This window comes from Pleurodeles waltl, chromosome 2_2 (genome assembly GCF_031143425.1).
Source record: "Pleurodeles waltl isolate 20211129_DDA chromosome 2_2, aPleWal1.hap1.20221129, whole genome shotgun sequence".
In the NCBI taxonomy this organism is placed as follows: domain Eukaryota; kingdom Metazoa; phylum Chordata; class Amphibia; order Caudata; family Salamandridae; genus Pleurodeles; species Pleurodeles waltl.
Window position 1 is genome coordinate 636907326 of NC_090439.1, and position 24332 is coordinate 636931657.

At 41.7% G+C, this 24332-nt stretch overlaps 1 protein-coding gene across 4 annotated transcripts in view; it reads right to left on the reverse strand.

Annotated features, from left to right (window-relative positions):
* RGS20 (regulator of G protein signaling 20) overlaps nt 1-24332 on the reverse strand; it is a 423936-nt gene that overhangs the window by 131029 nt on the left and 268575 nt on the right. For all 4 annotated transcript variants that reach the window (XM_069220174.1, XM_069220175.1, XM_069220177.1 and 1 more), the window contains exon 2: nt 9995-10140. In XM_069220174.1, coding sequence (XP_069076275.1) covers nt 9995-10140 — 146 coding nt within the window. The remainder of the gene's footprint in view (nt 1-9994; nt 10141-24332) is intronic.

Here is a 24332-nt window from a genome sequence, read left to right on the forward strand (position 1 = left end):
CCAGAAAAAAGTCTGATAGTAAAGCCATGCATATAATCCCCAAAACTCTGGTAATATTGTTACCATACATTAGTCATCTTTATATTTCACAAAAAACACATCAGGAAGTGTTACAGTGTATTAACCTAAATACTACAGGAAAGCATTTTCATTTAATTTTGCACTTTGGGGGCTTGATTTACAAAGGTAAACGTACACTTTTGTATAAGTTTACAATTATTTGCTATTCACAAAGGTGTTTTACTAATAGTATCTTTACAACTGCAGAGTCTACGCCAGTGGCGGCCGGCAGCTTTAGGAGGGAGGGGGGCGGGCGGGACACACACACACAAGCTCATTCTTTCACACAGACATGCACGCACGCACGCACATCCATTAACAACACTCATACCATTCAAACATGCACGCACGCACCAAACATTCATTTTAAAAGATCGCACACACTCATTCTTTCGCACACACACGCACGCACGCACATCCATTAACAACACTCAAAACACTCAAACATGCACGCGCGCACCAAACATTCAATTTAAAACATCACACACACACACAAACTTACCTTCAGCCTCCAGGTCCCAGGAGGGTTGGGACTGCTGCCTTCCCTCAATGAGGGAAGGCAGCAGTCCCAGCCTCGTCACAGAGTGGGATGGGGTCAGTGAGACTGCTGACCCCACCCCACTCTGTGACGAAGTGTCACTGATTGACACTCGCCCTGGGCACTTCAGGGCTTAAACTGAAGCGCCCAGGGAGAGTGTCAATTGGTGACGCTTTCCTCATCACCCAGGGGAGGGCCTCGAGGCACCTTTGCTGAGCCAAGGAGGTCACGCCCATAGGAGCTGTGATCTCCTCAGCCCAGCAAAGTTCAGCTCAAGCAGCCAGGAGTGTGCGCAAATCTCGCATGTCTCACTCCTGGCTGCCTGAGCTGAAATGGAGAGTGTCTGCCAGGCTGACCTTTGTTCAGCCTGACAGACACTCGTCATGAGGGGCAAAAGGTGGGGGGGGGGCGTGGCCCCTCCACCCTAAAGGACGGGCAGCCACTGGTCTACGCACTAAAAAACAGATAGGGCAGTTCTATCTTTTGATGTTTTGAGACAACACAGTCGTAAAGATACTGCCAGTAAAACACCTTTGTGAATGGCAAACAATCTTTACACAAAAGTTTAAGTTCACCTTTGTGAATCAGGCCCTGTATGAGGGACAAATGTGTTTCTTGAAAGTCCTTTATTGGTTGAATGTAAATTGTAGCATTATGCCCACAGCTATGCAATGTACAAGTAAGAATACAAGAAAATGTACCTATCCAAAGAGATCAATGTCACTTTTGAAGGTTTCTTACAACCCAAAGGTGGTAATATGGTGAACATGTAAAAAAAATTCTACATGGAAAAGAACGTGGAAAAATTCTAAAAGAATACTCCAGATAGCAAAGAATGTTGGGTCGTTTTAATATATAATTTGCACACTTCGTTTAGCACTAAAAGTACGTGGGCAAATGTAGTATGATAATTCACTGAGAATGTTGAAAGTAGGTATTTGCCTCATTCCCAAAGGCCACGTGCCTACTACTTACCTCGGAACAACCACATTTCTTTGTCTAACCCTAAAGTCCTGAGTGTGAAAAATCAACCACCCTGTCATATTCTATTGCAGTAATAAGTTCCATCTCAGAGCAGAAAACTCCTTCCCAACCCGATACTCCGATGAGGGGGAATTTCCTACACACAATCTGGAGTTGCCCAAGTATTTTGGCATTTTGGATAAGGAGCTGCCAGATGTGAGGTGCTGTATCTGAAAAGTACACAGCATAATCATATGGTTTGTTACACACATTTTTATATCCTTTATGCATTCTATAAAAAAACATTTTTTGCTATTTCTTTCCAGCTTTAGCAAACCCAATAGTACAATGTGAGACAACAATAGTGTCCTGCACATAAAATCCTGTTACCTGACAAAGATATGTCTCAACCAAAAATAGAGTTTCCATCATCAACATGTAATCCATTGAACTGATTGAGTGTCCCTCCATAACCTAAAACTGTTTGGGTGGCTGGGGACCTGTTCCAGGAAGTTTCTCACCATATTAGTAGTGTAGAGGGCTAGTCTTGCCTAGAACCTATCTCTCAAATCTATAAACAGGATCTGATTGACAGTCAAACAGCCACACATTCATGGGGAGAAGGTGAGAGCCATAGTAATACACCCAGATGTTTCAGCATAAAGAGATCTATTTGTATACTCGGTTTACAGGATTTTGTCATCAATGGCAGTGAGACCTTCTGCCCCATTCTCATAGAAAGGTTCTAAGTTGTGCATCAATGTTAGAGAAAAAGAAATGAGGTATGTGATATGGGTCATTTTGTAATGCATAGAGAAGTTATGGCAAAGAGAACATTTTTACCATTGTCATACTTTCCGTGATGGGTAGGAAAATGGGGGTCCAATGGTCAATATCCTGCTTGAGTGACTCCAACATTGGGACCATGTTCCCAATCCAACTGATTGAGATTTCCTTTGCTGCAAAAAGCTCTAGTATCTCAAACCGTATGTCTCCACATGCAGATCATGGACCCAGCTGTTATCTATGGGTAATCCATATATCGGAGATCGGAAGATTTAGACCAGTTAATTTGTAAACTGAAAGACTGTCCAAACTAATTCAGCAATGCCACTGCTTGTAGGATTAATAATCTAGGGTTACTAAGGAACAATAAAAAAATATCTGCATAAAATGATTCCATCTTCAAGTCCAGGTGCCCACTCAGAGCCATGAATTGTAGCATTAGAATAAAGCCACTCTCAGGGGTTCAGTGATCAAATAAAAGGGTTGACAATGGGAAGGGCTGAGAAAGGACTCCACTGTACCAAAACCTTGCAGAAGTCGTATGTAATGCAGAGAGACACAGCTCAGAAAGCATGGGTCAAAGTTCATGGCTGAGCCCCCACAAAGAGATTTTTTTTTACTGCTATTAAGTAAAGTGGTTTCTGTGAGGGGTAACTGACTTCTCCTTGGTGGCTTGGCAGAAGCAGCAGACATTTCCTCAGAGAGGAGAGCATGTGGTACACGTGCAGCAATACTAAAACAACAATAGTGTGAATAAAAAATAACTTAACATTTAAAAGCTGAACAAAGTGACACAAAAAGAAGAAAATCCAATGTGAGGGTCGTGAGTTATTTTAAAAACTAAAAAAAACCATATGAAACAATGGGAAGTAAAAACAATAATTTATGTCTATAGGGTGTGGTCGAATGGGACGTAGGAACCATCTGCAACATGGTTAACAGAGCACAGATGAGCAAAAGTTGATGGTTCATCCAGTTTTGAAACTGTACCTTGTGCCTTAAAATATTAGAAGGCCAAAACATCTTATGTTGTTACGACTCGGTCGTCCCATTTCCAGGGGGCGCTGTAAGGGGACTGTCAGAAGCCTGGGAATCACCTTGAACACCTATCTAGAGTCCCTTGCTGACTCCTGTTTGTTTCTCTTTTCTCCATGGTACACTTGTGTAGGACTACATTTGCTTCTTGGGACTGCAAATCCCATAATGCACAGCTTGGTAGTCAGGAAAACCCGGATTCTGTTTCCCATTGTTTTCAGTGGGAGAAGTCCAGTTGCTCCTTTTCACTGGATCCTCTCCTCCAGGACTTGCAAGTGTCCGAAACCACACACACCTGAAACCTCTCCTGTGCAGCCCAGCTTGGAACTGCTTATAAGCAGCCATTTCCTCAAGCTCCCCGTCGTGCATCGGACTTCAATTCCTTTGTGTTACAGACCCCTTGTCGGATGGTGTTCCAGTTTTGTTCCTGTTCTGTTCCAGCCTGATCCTGTTTCCTGTTTCTCTGCCCTGCTCCTGATTGTTCCAGCCAGAGTCTGCTCCCTACTTCTTAGCCTTGTACCTGTTTGTTTCTTCCAAAGCCTGCTCCCTGTTTCTCTGCCCTGCTCCTGCCTTGTTTCAGCCTGAACCTTCTCTCTGTTTCCCAGTCCTGTTTACTGCTCATTTCCTACTCCCTGTATTCCAGTCCTGTCCTTGCCTGTTCCAGCCAGAGCCTGTTCTCAGTTTCCCAGTCCTGTCTCTGTCTGTCCCAGCCAGAAGTTTGCGCCCTGTTTTCAAGTCCTAGTCCCGCCTTTGCTTCAGCTTGAGCCTGTTCCTAGTTCTTGCCTCTGCCTCTTTGTTTGTTCCCTTCTGTTTCTGTTTCTTCTTGGTTCTTTGTGTCTGGTAAGTGTTCTATCAGTCTTCACCAGTGTATACGTGTCCTCCTGTGTACTGGGGTTGGCTCCTGGTTTCCAGGAGGCAATTCCAGCCCCCATCCTTGTCCAGTGTTATACGTTGTATTTCGTGCCTGACAGTGTGCTATTGCTGTTTTCTCAGGAATCGCCACTGTGTTTCCAGCTGGACCCACAAGAGCGTGTCCTGTGTATGTAAGTACTATCCTTGTTTGTGCTCTAGGGTCCAGAGACAGAATCACTTCTGCTGCCTCCTTTCTATGGGGCTGGCAGGGTGACTATCTGTAAGAGCAAACTGCACAGAGGCATTGAGATTCCCTGTCACTGTGGGAGGTTCTGCGCCTTACTCTGTGTACAACCCCAGCGTGTTTGTCCACTGGTAATCCGTTTCCTGTTTGTTCACACAAGGGTTGCTCTGCTTTTACTTTCCTGTTTCCTGTGCCTATCCATAGCTGTCCTTTCCGTGTATGCCTTTAGCTGCTCTTCTGCCCCAGTACACTACCTCTGTAGGATATTCGGTGACCTCAAGGGGTGTCCCAACCAAAGTCCTGATCAGCCCTGCCCGAAACCGTGACATATGTAGGATAAGGCCGGCAGGTATAGAAAGACAGAGTTCCAAGAGGACTGTTTGTCTTTTTCTCATGAAAAATAGCTGCAAACGTCATAGGGAAAATATATGAGCAAAACAAGCCACAAAAATGTAGATGGTGAGGTGGTGTCATTTTGGGGATGTTGTCTTGGGCTTTCCCAGGTGAAAATCCTAAAGGTCCCAACTTTTACAAAAGGTTCTGCAACTTCTTTTCTGGTGGTTTCCAAATGTTTAGCAAGGGGTTATTAAATGTAAGTTTTAGGGGGGCTCTTAAGAAGTTCAGTTTAGGTCCACATTACATTGTCCTTTTACAATTGGTTCTTGGAATGCCTGTGTAGTAGCTTGGACTCTGTATCCGCAGGATCCTCTTTATTTCACAGATACAGGTGAGGATTTTCACAGGCAGATGGACAGCCCTGTTACAATTGGTTGATTAGTTTCCTCCCAGGCAAACACAACTACTTCTGTCAATAAGACCTTCTGCACGTTTCATCATCGGAACAAATGTGCCACAGGACAATAGTAACCTTTTGGAAAAGGACCTGGACCCCTTTGGTCTTGGAGGTCTAGAAACATAGCACTACTAGAACTAGAGAAACATTCTGTATGAGGAGAGGATTCAAGTGCAAAGGTGGTAGCATCACTTTCCTATACTTAGACTTCATGGCAAAAAGCAGATCATTCTCTAAATCTTCCTGGGTACCAGGACGTTTCACCTCAGAATCCATTAATTAAGGAAAAATAAAGGGATTAAGCATATATCTAATAGGTTAAGAGCCCTAAGCAGATCATACTAAAGTTCTTACATCCCATTCCCCAAAAGTTTTCAATAAAAAGACTCAGTTTCTATTTTAGTTGTATGCTTTCTGGTAAAAGCTCTCCTAGAGTCTCTTTGCAGAAAAGAATATGTCAGCTCCCTGATTTACTTGCCCTCATTTCTTTCTCTTCCTAAACCTACAGAGCCTGGTCCAGTTGCTCTTACAAAAGACAACAAAAGTATCTCCCTTCCTGTTCTATCCGTTCTTTATCTCATGCTATGAGCTGCTTCACCATTCTGAGGAAGGACTCCTTTCATTAAGAAACTAACTCTTAGATTCCTTTAGAACATATGTGACCTAGGTGTGTGTGTATGCATAAATTCCCCTTCGTCCCTGAATCTGTTGTTTAGCTATCCTTTGTAATAAGGCAGTTGGCTATTTTTGATCTAGGGGAGATGAGGTGTGAAAAGTGCCAATGTTGTGTGACCAGCTTGAGGACACCCAAAGCAATGTCAATAGCCTTTTGCGAAACACTGCTATTCATTTTCTGGCGGGGAATGTTAGACAATGTAAATCATTGGTAAATAGTACAAGTAATTAAAATGTAAAGGTTCCATTAATATTGTCATTCTGATTTACCTGTGCAATGCAGATATGAAATTTGAATAATTTTTCTACCATAAGTGCAGAATTTAGGATGTTTTAATTCATGCAACCCTTTCTAAAGTATGCCTTTCGGCCTATTGCAGAAAATAGATAAGGGAAGTCATCTTTTAGGTTCACAGGGGAAAATATTTTCCTTTCTTATAGGGGCCATTTCCCCTTGCAAATGAGAACCCCTCCCCATTTGACATTACACGGGTGGTACTTGTGCACCAGTGTGATCTCTATTACAGAATGGGCAATCTGCAACCCCTTCCAAAATTCCCCAGAGTACAGAAAGCAAATGCACACCCCTGCTGCGCCCCCAGGGCACTCAGTGTAATACAGTCTTTTTCAGAAATTCTCTGCAGATTCCTGTATATTTTTAAACACTTGTCACTGCATATATTGAGAATAAGGATCAGTATATGTGTCTTCTAATTGAGACAATTAATACAAAGAGTTAATGCTAACCTCTCATCCCAAATACTCTCCATCCAAATGTTTAGAATCGTGTATCTTTTGGAAATTTTGTATAGTCAGTGCTCAATTTTACAGTTAAAATGCTGGTGGCTAGCGGCATGTCTAGGAAGAAATAAAAAAAGTTATGAAAGTAAGTACCTGATGTACGGAATTTTCATTTGCAAAAAGTAATCTTATATTACACCCTGACTTTTTTGTGAATAGAAAAGAATTTTATGAACTGACCAATTTACTAATAGTTTGGTTCATTAAATTCCCATTCTTGCAGTCTGACCTACCTCAGTAATACTCATGAGGAATATCACAAATTGCAACTGGACACGATTGGATGCCCTCACGGGGGTGGTAGCCTGCTGGGGTCAGAAGACCCCCATGTCTCTGATTGCATTTAAATAAAGTACACTTTTTTTAATGCAGCTGTTTTCCTTAAAGGAGTCAGGGCTGCTTCAAAAAATGTTGTTATTTTTTTCAGTGTGTTCGAGAGTTGGCATTGGGCCCATGGACCACTGCCTACTCCCAAACAGAGATAGGGCCCTATTGTGAGTTTGACGGTCCAAGGACCAATGCACTCCTGGCGGTCTGACCGCTAGATTACAACCCTTGCGGTTGGACCACCAGGATCATGGATTCCTGCGGTGTGGCAGCGGTTGGGCTTATAACCAGCCATGGCGTCGCTGACCTCAGCGCCACCTAGCTGATTACAACCACACTTTCTGCCAGCCTTTTCATGGCTTCCCACCATGAAAAGGCTGGCAGAAAGCAAGTGCCAGGGGCCTCAGAGAGCTCCTGCACTGCCCATCCCGATGACAAGAGCAGTGCAGGAGCCCCCCTGCCCAACACCATCGGAATGAACACTGTCTGGACTGCAGATATTGCGCATTCCGACGGTGCTGGGAGGCCCCCTGTGCAACAGCATTGGCCTCGGCTCCATGTGGAGCCAATACCAATGCCGCTGCACAGCTTTTCACTGAGCTGACCGTCAGCCCAGAGGAAACCTTGTAATGGGTTTGGTGGGGAGACTGCCAGCTCCTCTGCGGTCTCCTCACCGCAAGTCTGGCGGTCGGCTTTTCTGACCACCAGACTCATAATTAGGACCTTAATCTTACATTCACAAATGCAAAGAGGGCCTAAGGGGACCACTTCCATTTTGCAAATGTGTTACCATCCTAATTCAGGACTCTGTAACTTTTCTATGTTTTGTGGCAGGATTTAGTTTTCAAATTATTTTTAAATAACATAATGGATTGCTGTTTGGAAGAATAGGTCCAAACAAGTCCCTTCCAAATAGTGATTAATTATGCCATTTTGCACATCGATTACCTCTTACTGAATGACAAAATGGGTTTAGTACAAAAAAAAAAAAAATTGCGATTACAAACCTTGGGAGTTTGCGAATCGTAGACTTTGTGACCGAAAAATGGCTTTGTGCATCAGCGCCTAGCTCCTAACTTGTGCAGGTTTTTAGTTGGGGGGATGGTGTGCAGGTTCATACGGCTACGTGAAGTATGGGTACATTATGAATATTTTAACTTTAACTGGAGTATGAAAAAGGCCATTTTTAATCTAATTTTGTTTGGTGACTCTCAACATGAGCTGAATGAAACTATTAGAACCATTGTACTATACTCCTGTCACCGACATATGATGTGGTTACCAACATATTCCATTTAACATGAAAATATGAAACACTGAAATAATACATTTATATATATAGATATTTGCTCGGAATGTAAATAGGCATGTTGCCCAGTGAGTGTGCCAATGCACCTGTGTGAAATAGTTAAGTTGATTCAAAGATTTTCAGAATTAAAACTTAAACCATTTTTTGGTTTTCACTATTTTGCAATTATTTGTGGTAGCCAAGGAAGACTCAGTTGTAAAAGATAAAGACATTTTCTTAGTAGTCTACTGAAACATAAATATTACACTGTAGGCTTCACCGCATACCTAGGTCATCTAGGTTCCCCTTACGAGTGGCCCAGTAACTTTCTGAATTATTGTGAGTTTTATGGCTATCCTCATTCCGTGTGTGATAAAAAAAGCATTCACTGGATACATTTCAGCAGGTCAAACCTGCTAATATTTATGTGGGGGCCTGGGCATCCAGTAAATAGTAGGGCAATCATATTTTATTGTGGTAAGCACCAAAACCTGCATAGTATCTACCATTAAAACTTGTAATAGGCAATAATTATTGCACACAATACATTTTGTACACCACTATGCCGTTTTGTTATCATATGCGATAATTATGACACCTAGAACGGGGCCACTAATAATAAGGGCATTAGCATACTTTGCAAGCAAAATACCCTTCATATAAGATCAAGATAATTCAGAAGAATGTACATGCCAAGGTCTAGTGATGCACTGATTATACGTGTGACCCACTGACAATAACTTTTGGATTATTTTTCCCTTATGATAGTTTGACTGAGAGGAGGGAAATGAAAAACAAGGGGTGGAAGAAAGGAAAAGTGAACAATGGAAAACAGTGAGGAGAATGCTGAGATGACAAACACCTACAAGAGTGAGATAAAACGGTAGGAAGCCTATGTCTGTGGATGGAAGAGACATGAGATGAGATAAAGACTGCACAGCCTTGGTAGTCAGCACATATGGAATTTGTATCACAGATCCTGGGCTTCTGAGCTAAACTGTGGAACCAGGCACTTGTTACAAATTAAGCATTGTAGTGATGTCTGATAGAATGTGAGTATGCTTATTTATTTTACATATAGCATAAACTTTGGTACTTGGGACTTATTTTATAGTTGAGTGATGATGGAAACTCCTACTGGTTTGGAATTCCAGGCTAAATTTCCCCACCATTACGTCTCGTCCCGGAAGAAAACTCCCCTGGTGAATTCCCCTCCAAATGTAATATTTGCTCCCTACATCTGTGGATTTTTTTCATTACCCTCCAACATTTAATCAGGTCCATAATATATTCATGTTGTATTTCTGGTTGTCAAAACAAATGTTTTCTTAAACCCTCCTTTAAAAAAAAAAAAAGTGTCTTGTATTGCACTTTGAGTAGAAATGGCCACTCTTGAAATCTCCCCTCGTCATCCTAATTCTTCGCTAGAGTATAATGAAGGGGCTGATCTCCTGAATGTGTTACTCCTATGCTTTTGTTGTTTGAGTGGGATAGAAACAGTTTATTTTTGGAGTGGGATAAGGACAACTTTTGAGGACTTCCTGGATGACACTTTACTTTGTGGACTAACTTGTGGTGTCCCTCAAAAGGTAGGTCACAGTTGATATTGCAGCAAAGAGAGTTGGACATTACCATGAACAACTGCAGCAGCAGCACCAGCAGAAGCAGCAGGCATTGGATCCACGGTTCAGTCCTTGCTGTGCCTGTGCAGCACCTCCTGTCTCTTGGTATACTGACATCTGCCGCTTGCGCATCTCCATGCGTTCTGATCCCATGGGCTGCAAGGAAGAATAGCAGGTATACTGTAATGAATTGTGGAATATGGGCAGAATAGTAGAGTAATATACACATTATGGGCTATCTAAAAAACATTGTAGCATTGTGCAATCAGAAGAAGAAGGTCAAATGCTTGATAAGCAAATTGCTTTGCAAAGGAATTAGTTATAGGATGCTAATGGTGTGGTGAAGTATAAATTGTATACTTCTGTGTGCTTAAGCCTGGTTACGAGTGGACAAAGTACCATGCTATTGCACATGAGGAAATACTGTGCGTTATTGCTAACATTAATCCTATCAGTAGTAATACAGGGGTGCGGTATTACTAGCGGGTTATAAATGAATCCCCTTTTGGACCCAACAATGGCACATAATGAATAAAACAGTGCTACAGCTATGGCTTCTCTTGTGAATCTGTAATTCCAAGCATTTGATTGGTGACAAGGTTGCTACATTTGACCTAGAGGATCAGTCCTTGGAACACAATGCAAGATCACTGCATATGGCAATATAACGTGAGTCATCATACAGTTTTGCGCATAAACATTCTCAACTAAGCTGTACTAAGGGGCCTCTCATATTGAGGAGCTTAGGGCCAGCTGTACAAAGGTTTTAGCTGTTGTAAACGGAGAACCAGACCATTTGCCACTGCTAAAAAGCATTTCCCCAAGTACCAAATCCTATTTTGCGATTTGGTAACCTAGTACCGAATCGCAAAATGGGTTAGCGATCTGCATTAGAAACGAGGGTGTTAAGGGGCATCGTAAGTGGCTCACAGTGGTTGTGTGAATGTTTTGCGACTGATATGTGTTTGCAAAACATTCACATTTTACTGACTCGTTAAAGGATGTGATAACCCATTCGCGAATGGGAATGAGTCTCAAGGGACCCCTTCTCCTTTGTGACTGTGGGTGCAAATTTTTTTTAAGATAAAATGAAAATAAATGTTTTCATTTTTGTTTATGAAATGCATCCCATTTTCCATTAAGGAAAACAGGATGCATTTCACAAAAAAACAGTTGCTCTATTTAAAAAGCAATCACAGACATGATGGTCTGTTGATCTCAGCATCCACTATCCCTGTGATTTTTGGCCATTTCCAATGGGTGTCAAATTGCGACCTATTTCATGAATATTGATGAGACAGGTCCATTTGCAACCCTCCCCAGACCTATTGCATGGGTAAAGTTGCATATAATAATACAAGGCACAAGTTGTATAGTAAATGTGGTAAAGTAAGGCTAACACCCGCATTGTGAGAAGATAAAAAAAAAAAAAGCAAAATTCTGCAAATGACCCTTTTACTTAACTTATTGTCTGCGTACTGTGTTCCATACGAATATTCCACACTATTATTAGCCTTAAGGGACAGGTATATGCATGGAAATCTAATATATTTGTAGGATTTTAAGAATAGGAAAATGATATATCACTAATGTATAAACGTAAGTCTATGCATCAGGCATTTACATGTTTTCCAGTGAATTGAGCAAAATGAGGAAAGCTCCACCGAGTGGAAGAAGACACCTGGAGAGACTGGAAAGCCAATTAAGTGTTGTCCCTTTTTAAGTGACGATATTGCACCTAGACTGGCGGTTATAATTAAAGAGTCTGACTTGGTGGTTCATTTTTCCGAGATTTACTCTACCCTCAGTCTGGGGCCTCAGGGGACTGTTTTCGCAGTCATAGAGGAACCATCACAAGACCATAGTAGTTTATCTTTCTCCCTGGAGAATGTTAACAGGGGTCTTATGGACAGCAAGGGCGTAATGCACCTGGCCCGGATGGCATTCCGACTGATCTTTTTAAGGCTAATATACCAGTCTGGGGCCCAATTCTGATCGGGGAGTTTGGGGCTTTTTGCTTTTCTGGCATTCTGGACACTTGGTCAGATTCTATGACAGTTCACTACTTAATGTTCTGGTGAAAGTCACAAATAGAGTATTATTGAGTAGATTAGAAGAGTGGGCAGAAAACAATGATATTCATTCTCACTTGCAGTATGGCTTTCTGGGGATGATTGAATTGCTAATAGGAAAATTGATTTTGCCATTTTTTTGGCATTTGTTGACTTATTTAGTGCATTTGACTGTGACTTACAAGACAATCTATTGGAAACCCTGTTCTAGCTTGGGGTGGACCCTTTGATAATATCTTTCCTTAGAGAGATGTATTTGGGGAGTACAGCAAGGGGACGCTATGGGCCCAAGGGTGAATGCACTAGAGGGTTTGGCACAGGGAAAGAGGTCAGACAGGTTGTGTCTTTGTGTAATTTTTGTTTACTCTGTACATTAACAGCTTGGGTTCTGTTCTGACAACAAATTGCAGGGACCTCCCTCAGAGTGAGCATTGACCCATTCCTGCCATGCTCTATGCCAATGATGACATGCTCATGTCTCGCACCCCTTTGGGCCTACAGTGGTCACTTACTTGTTTTGTTAATCACATGCAAAACGCGCGTCTAAACATGAATCTGGGGAAAACATTTATAATGAAATGTATGAGGAAAGTCACGAAGTGCAGTTGCTTCGAAGTTAGTGATGTTAAATTAAGATTTCTATGTTACTTTTTTAATTGAGTTTTTCTCATTACTGTAACAAGAGTTGACAATAGAAATTCACGGAGCAGTCACTACATAGGGTGAGAAAATCAACAAAGTAAAATGCTAATCTAAAATCCAACTATAGACCATATCTTTTTTAAAGCAAATGCTAGTTGATGACTAACAAGGGAAGAAAGAAGAACTCAATCAAGAAGGAAGAAAAGGAAAAGGCAAAGGCACCTTGCACTCGCAGCGAGGAAGAAAAATAGTAGTGGTTAATACCCACATGAGAAGACATAAGATAAGATGACCTTCTGTCCACATCTTCTTTTAATAAAAGCCAACATATCCATCAATAGGGGTCAAAGACTGGGAAACCTCAAGAGAATGGGGCCAGGGAACAGAGTAGAGCTGTCTGTATGAAATATGAAGCAGGCGATGTTCACCATAGATACCTTACATGAATAGTTGATCTCAGCGCTTCAATCATTAAGAAAAGAGCCCCAAACCTCATCAAATATCTACAGTTTGTCATTTAGCTTATAATTAAGGTGTTCAAAGCATGCCACATCATACATGTTATACAACCAGGTCTGTAGAGCAGGTATTTGAGTTTACTTCTAAAGATGCTTAATCACCAGTTCAGCAACCCCTAGAGCAGTAGAGAGCCATCGACAAACAGGCTAGTTTACTGAAGGGAGGTCAGAAGTATCTTGTAGGAGCACCAGCCAAGCTGTCAAAGGTCTATCTACCGCAAGGGTCCTTCTCGTATGATCCCAGACCTGTGACCAGAAGGACTTCAGCTGGTCACATTCCCATGGTATATCAACTATATCACACTCTGGTAAGCCACATCTGCAACAGCATGAACGCATATTAAGGTGGACATTATGCATTCTTACCGGGTACCAGTACCAATGGTGCGGGATCTTAAAAAACTACACTTAAGTCGCACTTCCAGTAGTCCTTTATTATATTCCACCAGTGGAGTATCACAGTCATCATCCAAGAACTGTGTATTAAGACGAGTTTCCCACCAGACACGCAATGCTACAAATGTGGGAACAGTGAAACAGGGGTCTATCAATGTGGCATGCAATCCCGAATTAGTCCTGCTAAAGTTTTTCCAGGTATGGATATATTGATTAAAGGTAATTAATTTTGGGGAGGATAACCTGGACTCTACCCCATAGGGATAGGTTCTGAGCAGACCAACCTTTAAAACCATGATCCATATGATCCACAATGGGTTGCACATTGATTTGCACCATGTATTCTGGGTCCGATTGATATATACCCCAAGATATTTCAAACGGGGCTGAAGCCACTTATAGAGGCCCTTGTGGTGGAGGGTGATAAAGACAGGGCCTCACATTCTGACCAATTTATTTTATAGCCCAAAACTGGGAAAAAGAATCCAATTGAGAAATCAAAGTGGCAGCAGAGGCTGAAGGATTTGATAGTGTCAAAGAATGTAATCCGCATAGTAGAAGGCCTTGACCTCATCTGCTGATGTGAGAATAGCCTTAATGTCCTCATTAGATCGAATTGCAATCACTAGAGGCTCTACAGTCAACAAAAACAACAACAGGTGTAGAGGGAAGTCCTGCTTAGTGCCCCGTTGGATTTCAAAATGCGGGGAGGAGAAACATCTACAAGTAACTGATGCAGTGCGTTCACAATATATGTCCCCAGCTAATGTGAGAAAGTTGTGGCCTATTCTCATCCTCACCATGATCCAAGGCCCAAGCCAGCGGTGCGGGACAGGACGGTGCTTCGTGACCCTCACGAGTGGTGTCCACAGGCCACAGTGCAGGCAGGATGCCTGGTGATGACACAGGAGTCAATGGTGCTGGCGTCGGTGTACTGGCCCTGCGGTGCGGGATGGGACGGTGCTTCATGTACCTCACGAGCAGTGTCCACAGGCCATGGTGCAGGCAGTGGCGCCGGTGTCAGCAGGAGCGGCGGCTTCGGGGATGCCCAGGCTGCGGTGTGAGCAGGCGATGCCGGAATGCGGGTCCCACAGGTCGTGATGTGAGCAATGGCTCGGTGAAGTCATCCGAGGACGGCGTCGGTGATACCAGGGTCACGGTGCAAAGCGGGGCAATCCAACTCTGTGTGGCGTCGGCAGGTCACGTTGCAGGCCAGCGGCGTCATTGGTGGCGTCACAGTGGTTTCTCCTCTTGAACAGCACAAAACACACAGTTCCCAGTGCTGCAAGTCGAGGAAACTGAAATCTTTGGTGTCCCTGAGACTTCCAACAGGAGGCAAGCTATACTCCAAGCCCTTGGAGAATTTTCTCAAGCAGGACACACAGAAAGGTTCAACCTTTGCAATCTTTTCAGGCAGAAGCAGCAACTACAGGGCAGTAAAGCAAAGTAAAACAGCAAACGGACAGTACTCCTCCTTCAGCTCTTCATCTCTTCTCCTGGGCAGATGTTCCTCTTGATTCCAGAAAGATTCTAAAAGTCTGGGGTTTTTGGTCTTCTTCTTATACCCAGTTCTGCCTTTGAAGTTGGCAAACTTCAAAGCAAAGTCTCAAGTGTTTGCAAAATCCTTCCTTGTCCAGGCCAGGCCCCAGACGCACACCAGGGGGTCGGAGACTGCATTGTGTGAGGTCAGGCACAAATCTTTCAGGTGTGAACGACCACTCCTCCCTCCTCTCTAGCTTAGATGGCTCATAAGGATATGCAGGCTACACCCCACCCCCTTTTGTGTCACTGTCTATAGAGGTGCAAAACAGCCCAACTGTCAAACTGACCCAGACAGACAATCCACAAACATACAGAGTCCCAGAATGGTATAAGCAAGAAAATGCCTACTTTCTAAAAGTGGTATTTTCAAACAGACAATTTAAATACCAACTTCACTAAAAGATGTATTTTTAAAGTTCAGAGACCCTAAACTCCACATTTTCTATCTACTCTCAAAGGGATTCTGCGCTTTAAGGATATTTAAATGCAGCCCCCATGTTGACCTATGAGAGAGATAGGCCTTGCACAGTCAAAACCGAATTTGGCAGTATTTCACTGTTAGGACATACAAAACACACTAGTATATGTCCTACCTTAAACATACACTGCATCCTGCCCCTGGGGCTACTTATGGCCTAACTTAGGGGTGCCTTACATGTAGTAAAAGGGAAGGTTGAGGCCCGGCAAGTGGGTACACTTGCCAAGTTGAATTGGCAATTTAAAACTGCACACACAGACACTGTAGTGGCAGGTCTGAGCCATGTTTACAGGGCTACTAATGTGGGTGGCACAATGAGTGCTGCAGGCCCACTAGTAGCATATGATTTACAGGCCCTGGGCACCTAGAGTGCACTTTACTAGGGACTTGCCAGTAATTCAAATATGCTAATCATGGATAAACCAATCAACAGCACACTTTCTATAGGGAGCACTTGCACTTTAGCACTGATTAGCAGTGGTAAAGTGCACAGAGACAATAAACCAGCAAAAACAGACCTGAAAAAATAGGAGGAAGAAGGCAAAAAGTTTGGGGATAACCCTGCAAAAAGGGCCATTTCCAACAGTAACCCTGATCAACACAATCAAAAGCCTTTCCGGCATCCAAACGAAAGAAGGTCCTTCTCTTCCTACTTGTTCCTCACCTGCCAAATAATATGTGAGAGAGTGCGTAAGTGATCGGTTGAGGAACGACCACAAACAAAACTCACATGAGACAAATGGATAAGAGTTGTGATAAATGTATTCAAGCGTGTCGCCAAAATCTTAACATCCAAATTTATCAAAGAATTTGGGTGATTGGTTTTGGGAGAACCGAAATTTGAGCTCTGAGAAACTCTGCAGGGAAGTGACCATCATCTAGGGCCTGTTGATAAACCAAGACTAAGAGGAGGAGAATCTGGGCTTGGTGACATTTAGCCTGAGGGCATGACAATAATTGCTGAGGTGATCTCTGCCGTGATTGTGCCTCTCAACTGCACAGTTTGTGTGGGCGTTAGCTTTGGTATTTTTAGGCAGTTAAAAAAGGAAGATTCAGCATCTGGGAACAAGGGCTTACCAGCTGGGTAAGGTGTTCATAATATTTCTGAAACCCAGCTACTACTGCTGTCAGGAGGGTGACAAGGCGAGCCTCTGAGTTTTGAATTGCAGGGATCATTCTAGAAGGGTCTTGTTGGCGGAATTGAAAAGCCAAAAGCCTACCCTCCTTCTCACCCCTTTCATAGTGTTTCTGTCATGTACAGAAGAGGCATTTCTCTGCCTCTGTAGTGCAGATTATGTTCAGTTGATATTTAGCCTGTAGAAGCTCCCAGAGAAGGGATGGATTTGAAGAAGAGGAATAGGCACTAGTCACAGATATGACCCATGTTTTCAGTTGCCATCTGGACTCTGATAGTCATTGTTTGATCAGTGCTGAGTCCTTCATCAGCATGCCGCGAAGGGCAGCCTTCCCTGCTTCCTGACAAGCGCTGTGCTTAGGTCACCGAGCCATTATTATTCTCTAAATATTGTTCTACGTATTCTGTGAGTAAGCGTTTTACCTGTGGATCTCTTTAAAGGGGAGGTATTGATGTGACAAGGTCCTCGTGGGGGTGTATGCAAGCCCAAGTCTAAATGTAGCTCTATAAGGTCATGATCAGAGACCCCACAGGGGATTATATTCACATCTTCTAAATGTTGGGTCACTAAGGGAGTACAAAGAAAGTAAACATTGCGGGTTTGAATGTTATGGGGGCGTGAGGTGAATGTATAGTCTATAGCTTGCACATTCAGGAGTCTCTAAGGGTTATAGAAAGCCTGGTCCTGCATTAGGTCACGTAATGCATACATTTCTCCGTCATGCTATACTTCCGGTCTGCCTGCTCTGCCCAAAAAAAGGATCAAGTGCTACATTCCAGTCTCCTCCAATGATGACTTTAGAGGTATCAAATGATGTCAATATCCTGCTGAGTTGAGAGAGAAACCTAGACTTAGAAGTCTGTGGGGCCTTCACAGAGCCCACAATAAGAGTCGTCTCCTGTATTAAGAGCTTAGAAACCACATAGCTACAGTCGGTATCTGACCAAGTTTGGAAACTTTGATACGAGAGGTGTTTATGAAGAGGTATAGCAATTCACCGTTTCCTAATTTAACCACCCATCTCAATCCGACCATGTGATGTAGATGAGATGCAAACGTGAAGAACTCAACCCACCCAATCTCTCCTCAACTTGTCACTCTCCACCAAGGTTAGGTGGGCTTCTTCAAGGAGGACGGAATTGGGTTTATGTTGACCCAGAAAGGTGATAATTTAATTCTTTTGATGAAATGTGTCAAACCATGTACATTGAGGGTATGTACCTCCAAGGGTCGCTGAAATGGGAGGTGCGACATGAGACTGATGAGTGTTATTTAGTTATGCTCATAGTCCTGAGGGGTAAAATCAGTTGGTAGACAGTGTGGTTTCCCAAATGAGGTACATAAAATTGTTTGTGATAATGAAGGAGCTCCTGGGATATGGGGAAAGGACAGGTGTGTGTGGTGGGAGAGGTGGATGGAAAGGAGATACTACTAGAGACACTCAGTGGAAGTGCAAAAGTTGGTGCCGAGGACAAAAATAGATCTTGGAGCCGCAAAAGGACTCTGATAGACCTTGAACGATAACTTCTATGCGGTTTGCTAGAGAATGCACACATACAGAAGAGAGTGGGGCCGCCATACAATGAGAGGAACCCATTTGATCCATTAGACTGGAAACAATATGCTAAAATGGGAGGTAGTAAGGAGGAAGGACTGCCCTGGAAAAAAGGAATAGAAGTGAATTATAACAGGATGCAGGGGTTGCATTCATTTCATCACAACAGTACTTTCTCCATTACCCTCAGCCTCCTGCCCCAGAAAAGAACATCAACAACATAGAACTTGAAACAATTTACAATAAAGCTTTACTCTCACTTTCTCTTATTTGGGAATTCTGTTTGAAGCACATAGCTCTTGGGAACAGGCTGACAAATCCAGGATTTTTCACTTCATAAAAGCCACTCCAATGCTGTTAAACTTTGCTACTAAACTTAGCAAACGACCGTTGAATGAAATGTTAATTATTTATAAGCCCATGCACTTGTCAGAAGTTATGTATGGGATGGGAGTTTGGGGATGCAGCAATAGTAACATCCTCCAGCTGGTTGAGAATGCCTTCTTTAGGAATCTTCTTTCAGTCCCTAAGAGATGTTCTTCCTCCATATGTCATACTGATCGTGGGGCCCCATTTTTGAGGTGATACAATCAGAATTCAACCAGCCCTATCATGGCATAAGATTAAGACCTGTGGGATGCAATTCTAAATCGTAAGATTATCAACGATTGTCTCAAACTGTCCCTGTTTTTCAGATTCCATGGTTGAGATTTAAAAAACAGACTTGTCTGGAAATCGGACATGCAGAATACTTTGAGAAACCTGATATGCTAAACCTCATCAGTAGGAGATAATTTTAAAAGCAATGTCTATCTCTGCTTGAAGAACGCAGACTAAGCATGGAATTAGTGAAATCTAGTGTTGTTAAAAATCAAATGACAATTGTTATTGATAAGATGCAACCCTATCCTATTTCTGTACAGAATTGTCGTAATAGGTTTGTCTTGATGCAATTTAGATTTGATATTTTTCATCGATTGGTAACATTTCCTAAAACCAATGACTGGTTAATTGTTTTAACTAAATGTCCATGTGATTTCGAACCAAAGCACGTTGCTCATAATGTTTTTCTGAACATTTTACAAGGTTCCACAGAAACAATTTATATTGCCCATTTTACGTGATTACACATTTAGACAAGGTCGCCCTGCATTACTGTTCTTGCAACAGTTAACCAGGTTATTGATGTGCTGTATGATATCCAGATATTTGTGGTCTGTGATTCATCATAGAAAAAAACTGGATTCTGTGAATGCATCAGTTGTGCAGTGGCACATTTCTCTATCCTGAGCGATTCTGTTATGAAGGGCTACTGTCTACAGTGAGAGTATCTTTTTAATTGCTTGTTTTTAACTCATCTGTCTAATACCATTTTATTGTTATTTTATGAAATTCGAATAAAGCTAATATTGAATAAAACTGACTTCCACGAAGATTTTACAAAGGAGATAAACAGAATATTAGTTATTTTTCGGGGTCCTTGAACAGCATCTCCTCTTTTCCCATTGCTATTCTTTTATAATTTAGGACCACTATTATTTCCTGTTCAGCTGGTAGACTGAGTATTGGGAGTGGTACCAAATACATATATTGCTCACATTTTAGATGGCTTAATATGTATTTAGAGATGGAGGGTATCTTAAAAATCTAGACTTATGAAAAAAACAGACAGCATGTAGCAATCTGAAAAAAAAACAAATTGTAAATGAGCATTTATGTCCATAGAAGGATGTCACTGCATTTAATCTGCCACCATGTTGAATTGTTGGTAAAAGTAAGTTTACTCATTGGATGGAAAACTGGGCATTATAGTGAATGGAGAGCGGACAAGCTGAATGCAATGAACACCCACAGACATATAGGTTTATGAATATTCCTAAACATTTTACAAGTGGTTTGTGATCTGCAACTAATCAACAAAAACGTTTTGCTAGTTGTTTGTCATATAAAACTACTCCTATAAAAGGAGGGGGGGTGAGCATATCCAGGGTGGGAAAGACAAAGAAACACTCTTAAATTCTATTGAGGTGTAGGATAGTAGTACAGGAGACTTCTTGACAAGGAACATATTTTTGGTTTCGGGAAAAGAGTAATATGTAAGATGTTCACATGCACATTTTCCCTAGGAGCTTTGTTACACATTAAGTGGGCTGTCCTGGTCTGCTGTTTGGTATAACTTTAACTGGACCCACTGAACATCAATGGGGACAGTTTGGCCTATCAAAACAAATGTTCTGTTCCCATTCCATTACCAAACCTACTCCTGCACTGAGAATAGCAAATAAATAAAAGACCTACTGATGTTTCCACCTTAACAGACCCACCTTTCACTACAGGCAGCAGATCTGGCCTCACTTCCAAGAAGATAGCAAGGAGATAGCAGCATGTGACTGCACCCACCGGCAGGAGGGAACACTTGTGGGTGCCCCACAAAAAGTGCACCTCCCAAAAGCATTCATACTTCTGCACCTGTGTTTGTACCAGCATGGGAGCACACTCAAAAGGTCGCCTATTGCATGGGGCCATGCCTCAGTGCAAATGAGGAAAATGCCTCTTAGTCATCACGCTGGTCTACATTTTTGCAGCAACGTGATTCATATTACAGAAGTGATTACTTAAGCACCTGCAGCCCCTACTGCAACACCAAAGTACCCTGGAAGTGTCAAACAAAAGATTTAAAGGCCCACTGCATCCCAACACACTTGGTACAATGTGGCCCTGAGTGTGCTCCAGTGAATGAGCCTCCATGAGGGCAATCTCCATGAGTAATCTAGGAGTAATAGGGTAATGGAAATCTATGACTTGAATTGCATCTTCTTTTATATCCCCGGGATCTCTAGCAAGCAATAAGTAAATTGCTAGAAGTCCACCCAAATCTAAGCTGTAAATTAAAGATTCACAGATGTGTGACTTTAAAAAAATTAATTTGTGAACCTGGTTCAAAACGTCTAAAATACCTTGTGAAAAAGATAATCGTAATAAACATCACATAAATAGCAAAATAATTACTTTTATAAAAAGTTGTAAGTGATCCCAAAAGACAGATAACGATAATAACTAATTTGTAAACACTGTTTTCTATCTCACTGACCTTTCTATGTTCTGTGCACCCATAACCGGCAATTACATCACATGCCAAAAGCAATTGTTCAAAGCACTGAGCTATCTTACCAGCTAACGAATAAGTTGGAAAATGTCTGAGTACATTAAGTCCATTGTCATTACCTAAAAATGGTAATTTGTTGTACAAGAACCTACTTGGGAAAACAGGAAAAGAACTGTGAGACTGGATTCAAAATCTGACCAAACTAATGAACCTTTAAATACACATCATGTGTTTTCCTGTCTTCCTCTATTTCACTAGTCAACATGGCCAGTCAATGAGGTTTCTATTTGGTTACAACTGTGGATTTTTTTATTTGTGTTTTCATCAACACAGGCAATCACACACTTTATACCCTGAGCTCCAATCATGTATTTCTTGTTTAAATGTTAATTTCACTTTAAGCGCATATTGGATTTTTTGTGTTTATTTGTGTGTTTAATTTATTTGTGAGGTAGACCTTCCGTATTGTTTAGAAGCAACTTGTGAGTTTCTGAAACAAATTGATTTGAACACTGCCTCTGCGACAAATCTGTTACAAAATACTAGAACAAGTATTTTCAGTCCTCTCACCGGCCAATGAGATCTATCGTTTAACAGTTTCATATAATTTAGATGTAATAAAATTAAGCACATTGCATAGTCACGGATGGGTAAAACAAGAGAGCTCAGATCTTAAAAGCCGAGCATGCAGTCTGGTTGAAGCTTGTGTGAAGGTGTCTTTCACTTCAAACTAATAGAAGGTTCTATCAATTGGTTTCCACCGATGCACACGCTGGTAAAATTGCAGAAAGAAGGTTACAGCAGCCAGGGTGTGGTGCTACAATTGCCTGAGTTAAAAGAGTGTATCAAAACATCAAGCTATAAATGGCACGTCTTGCAAAGTTGTAGTTTGTGGCTGTGTACATTTATAGATGAATCACAAAGGCACAAGCACATGCATAGGTAATATACTCACACATGCATACATTATTCACATATAGTTTTTTTATGTCTTTCCTGCCAACAGTTTTTAGCTGTCTCATGCTGAAAGACCTCTTGTGAGACATGCCAAATAAATACAGTGGGCTTTGTGCCACCATAATGCTTACTATTGATTGATTGTCATGCCATTCTCAAGTTACTACTTGTAACTTTTCACACATAGGCAAAGATCTCTGCCACTGAGATTATCATGTGGTAAAGTACAAGTAAAAATAGAAATAATATTTTTGTGTTAAATATGAATGTTAATTCCATTTATGTAATCGGATTAAGAATGATATAAACAATTACAGCCTTATTCACTTAATTTTGAATTTAAAATGTAATAACTTTTTTAAACAAAATGCAGTTTGAGAATAGGCCCCAATCACTTCCATCGTGCTGGGGAGGGCTGGCTGCTGCTCTCACTCAGCTGTGGTTTGAAGCAAATGGTGCACTTTATATGACTGGAAATGAGAGATCTCATCTGCTGGAGCCCCATAAAACTGCTATCTGGGCTACCCCAGAAGACCAAATGGCTGAATCATTTGTTTCCGTTCTTAGTTTGGTGGAACATAAATGAAGCCTTGACAAGTCTTAAAGCCTGACACTTTCCTTATTCTTTTTGAATTCTGTTCAGACTTTTCTGAGTGAAAAATATGTGAACATTGAACCATGCTATTTTTAAAGATAGAAAATATTGAATTCAATATAAAGTTTTGAGAAACCTTTTTTTTTTTTGTTCGCTTTTTGGGCAGTACTTCGAAATATGTTTTCCTTTTTTTTTTTTAACAATGCGTTACATAGAAGCATTGGCAAACCCAATAGCGTGGCACTCGCATTATACATGCAAGAACTATTGGCTTTGACAATGCTGTTAAAATTCTTTACTGTAGTGGCCTTGCATACTAATACGTATAATACTGAAATTCTAAATGTGGTGAACACAGCCTCTCTCTTAACATATTGGGTATTAACAAACAATGGAACTTGCATTTTTCACTAAGATGCCACATAGTTGATGAATCCTGCACGTAACAAAACATTACAAAATGAAATAACACAGGGCCTGATCTAGATATTGGCAGTTGGGTTACCCTGTCAGAATGGTGATGGATATCCCATCCGCCATTAAATCTTATGGAATTTAGATTTCAACAGATGGGATATCTGTCAGTATTGTGAAGGAGTAACCCATCCATCAATATCTAAATCAGGCCTGTAGTATCTTCCACAAGAAAGAAGCAGCTGAAAGTGTAAGAAGGTGTGCAACTGCACCAACTATGACAGCTGGCATGGGTCATACGGATGGGGAATACAGTAGTCATTTCTGACAGTTATTTACTTATTAGCACAATAGTGCATTGTGTATAAAGAAATTACTAACAGCATTACGACTATGGTATGCCTTGCTACCTTTCTAAAAGCAGATTCTTTCCGTTATGCCATTCAAATGTTCAATAAAGAAGTGCATCCTGTTGTTTCATTGTCATATTATTTTACCAGGACTGTTATCGTCTGTTGTGGAGTTCAAGTTAAATAATATTGAGCTAGCATGTGCCCCACATGGGTTCATCAGTTGCCTCATCTTGGAGTCCCCTGTCTTGCCTTTATCTGCTTCAAAGTAGCAGTGCTGATGTGAGGCAGCAAGTGAAAAAACAACTAACTGGTGCAGTTTTGCGTTTGCGGAGAGTCCAAGGGGATGCACTACAAGGGAAGAGTAAATTCAGTGACATCGCCTGACTGGGTGAAATGTTCTGCAGTGCATGTTAAAGCACAGAGTGGTATTAATAACTGAGCTGAAGACTTCAACTACCACTTCACATGAGAATTTCACTGTTTATTTTAGGGTCCACAGATGAATCAGTGACGCTGGTCAGCAGATGACCATCGGGAATCATTCGTAACCTTGCTTACTTCTTGTAGGAGAGTCCGTGTTAGAT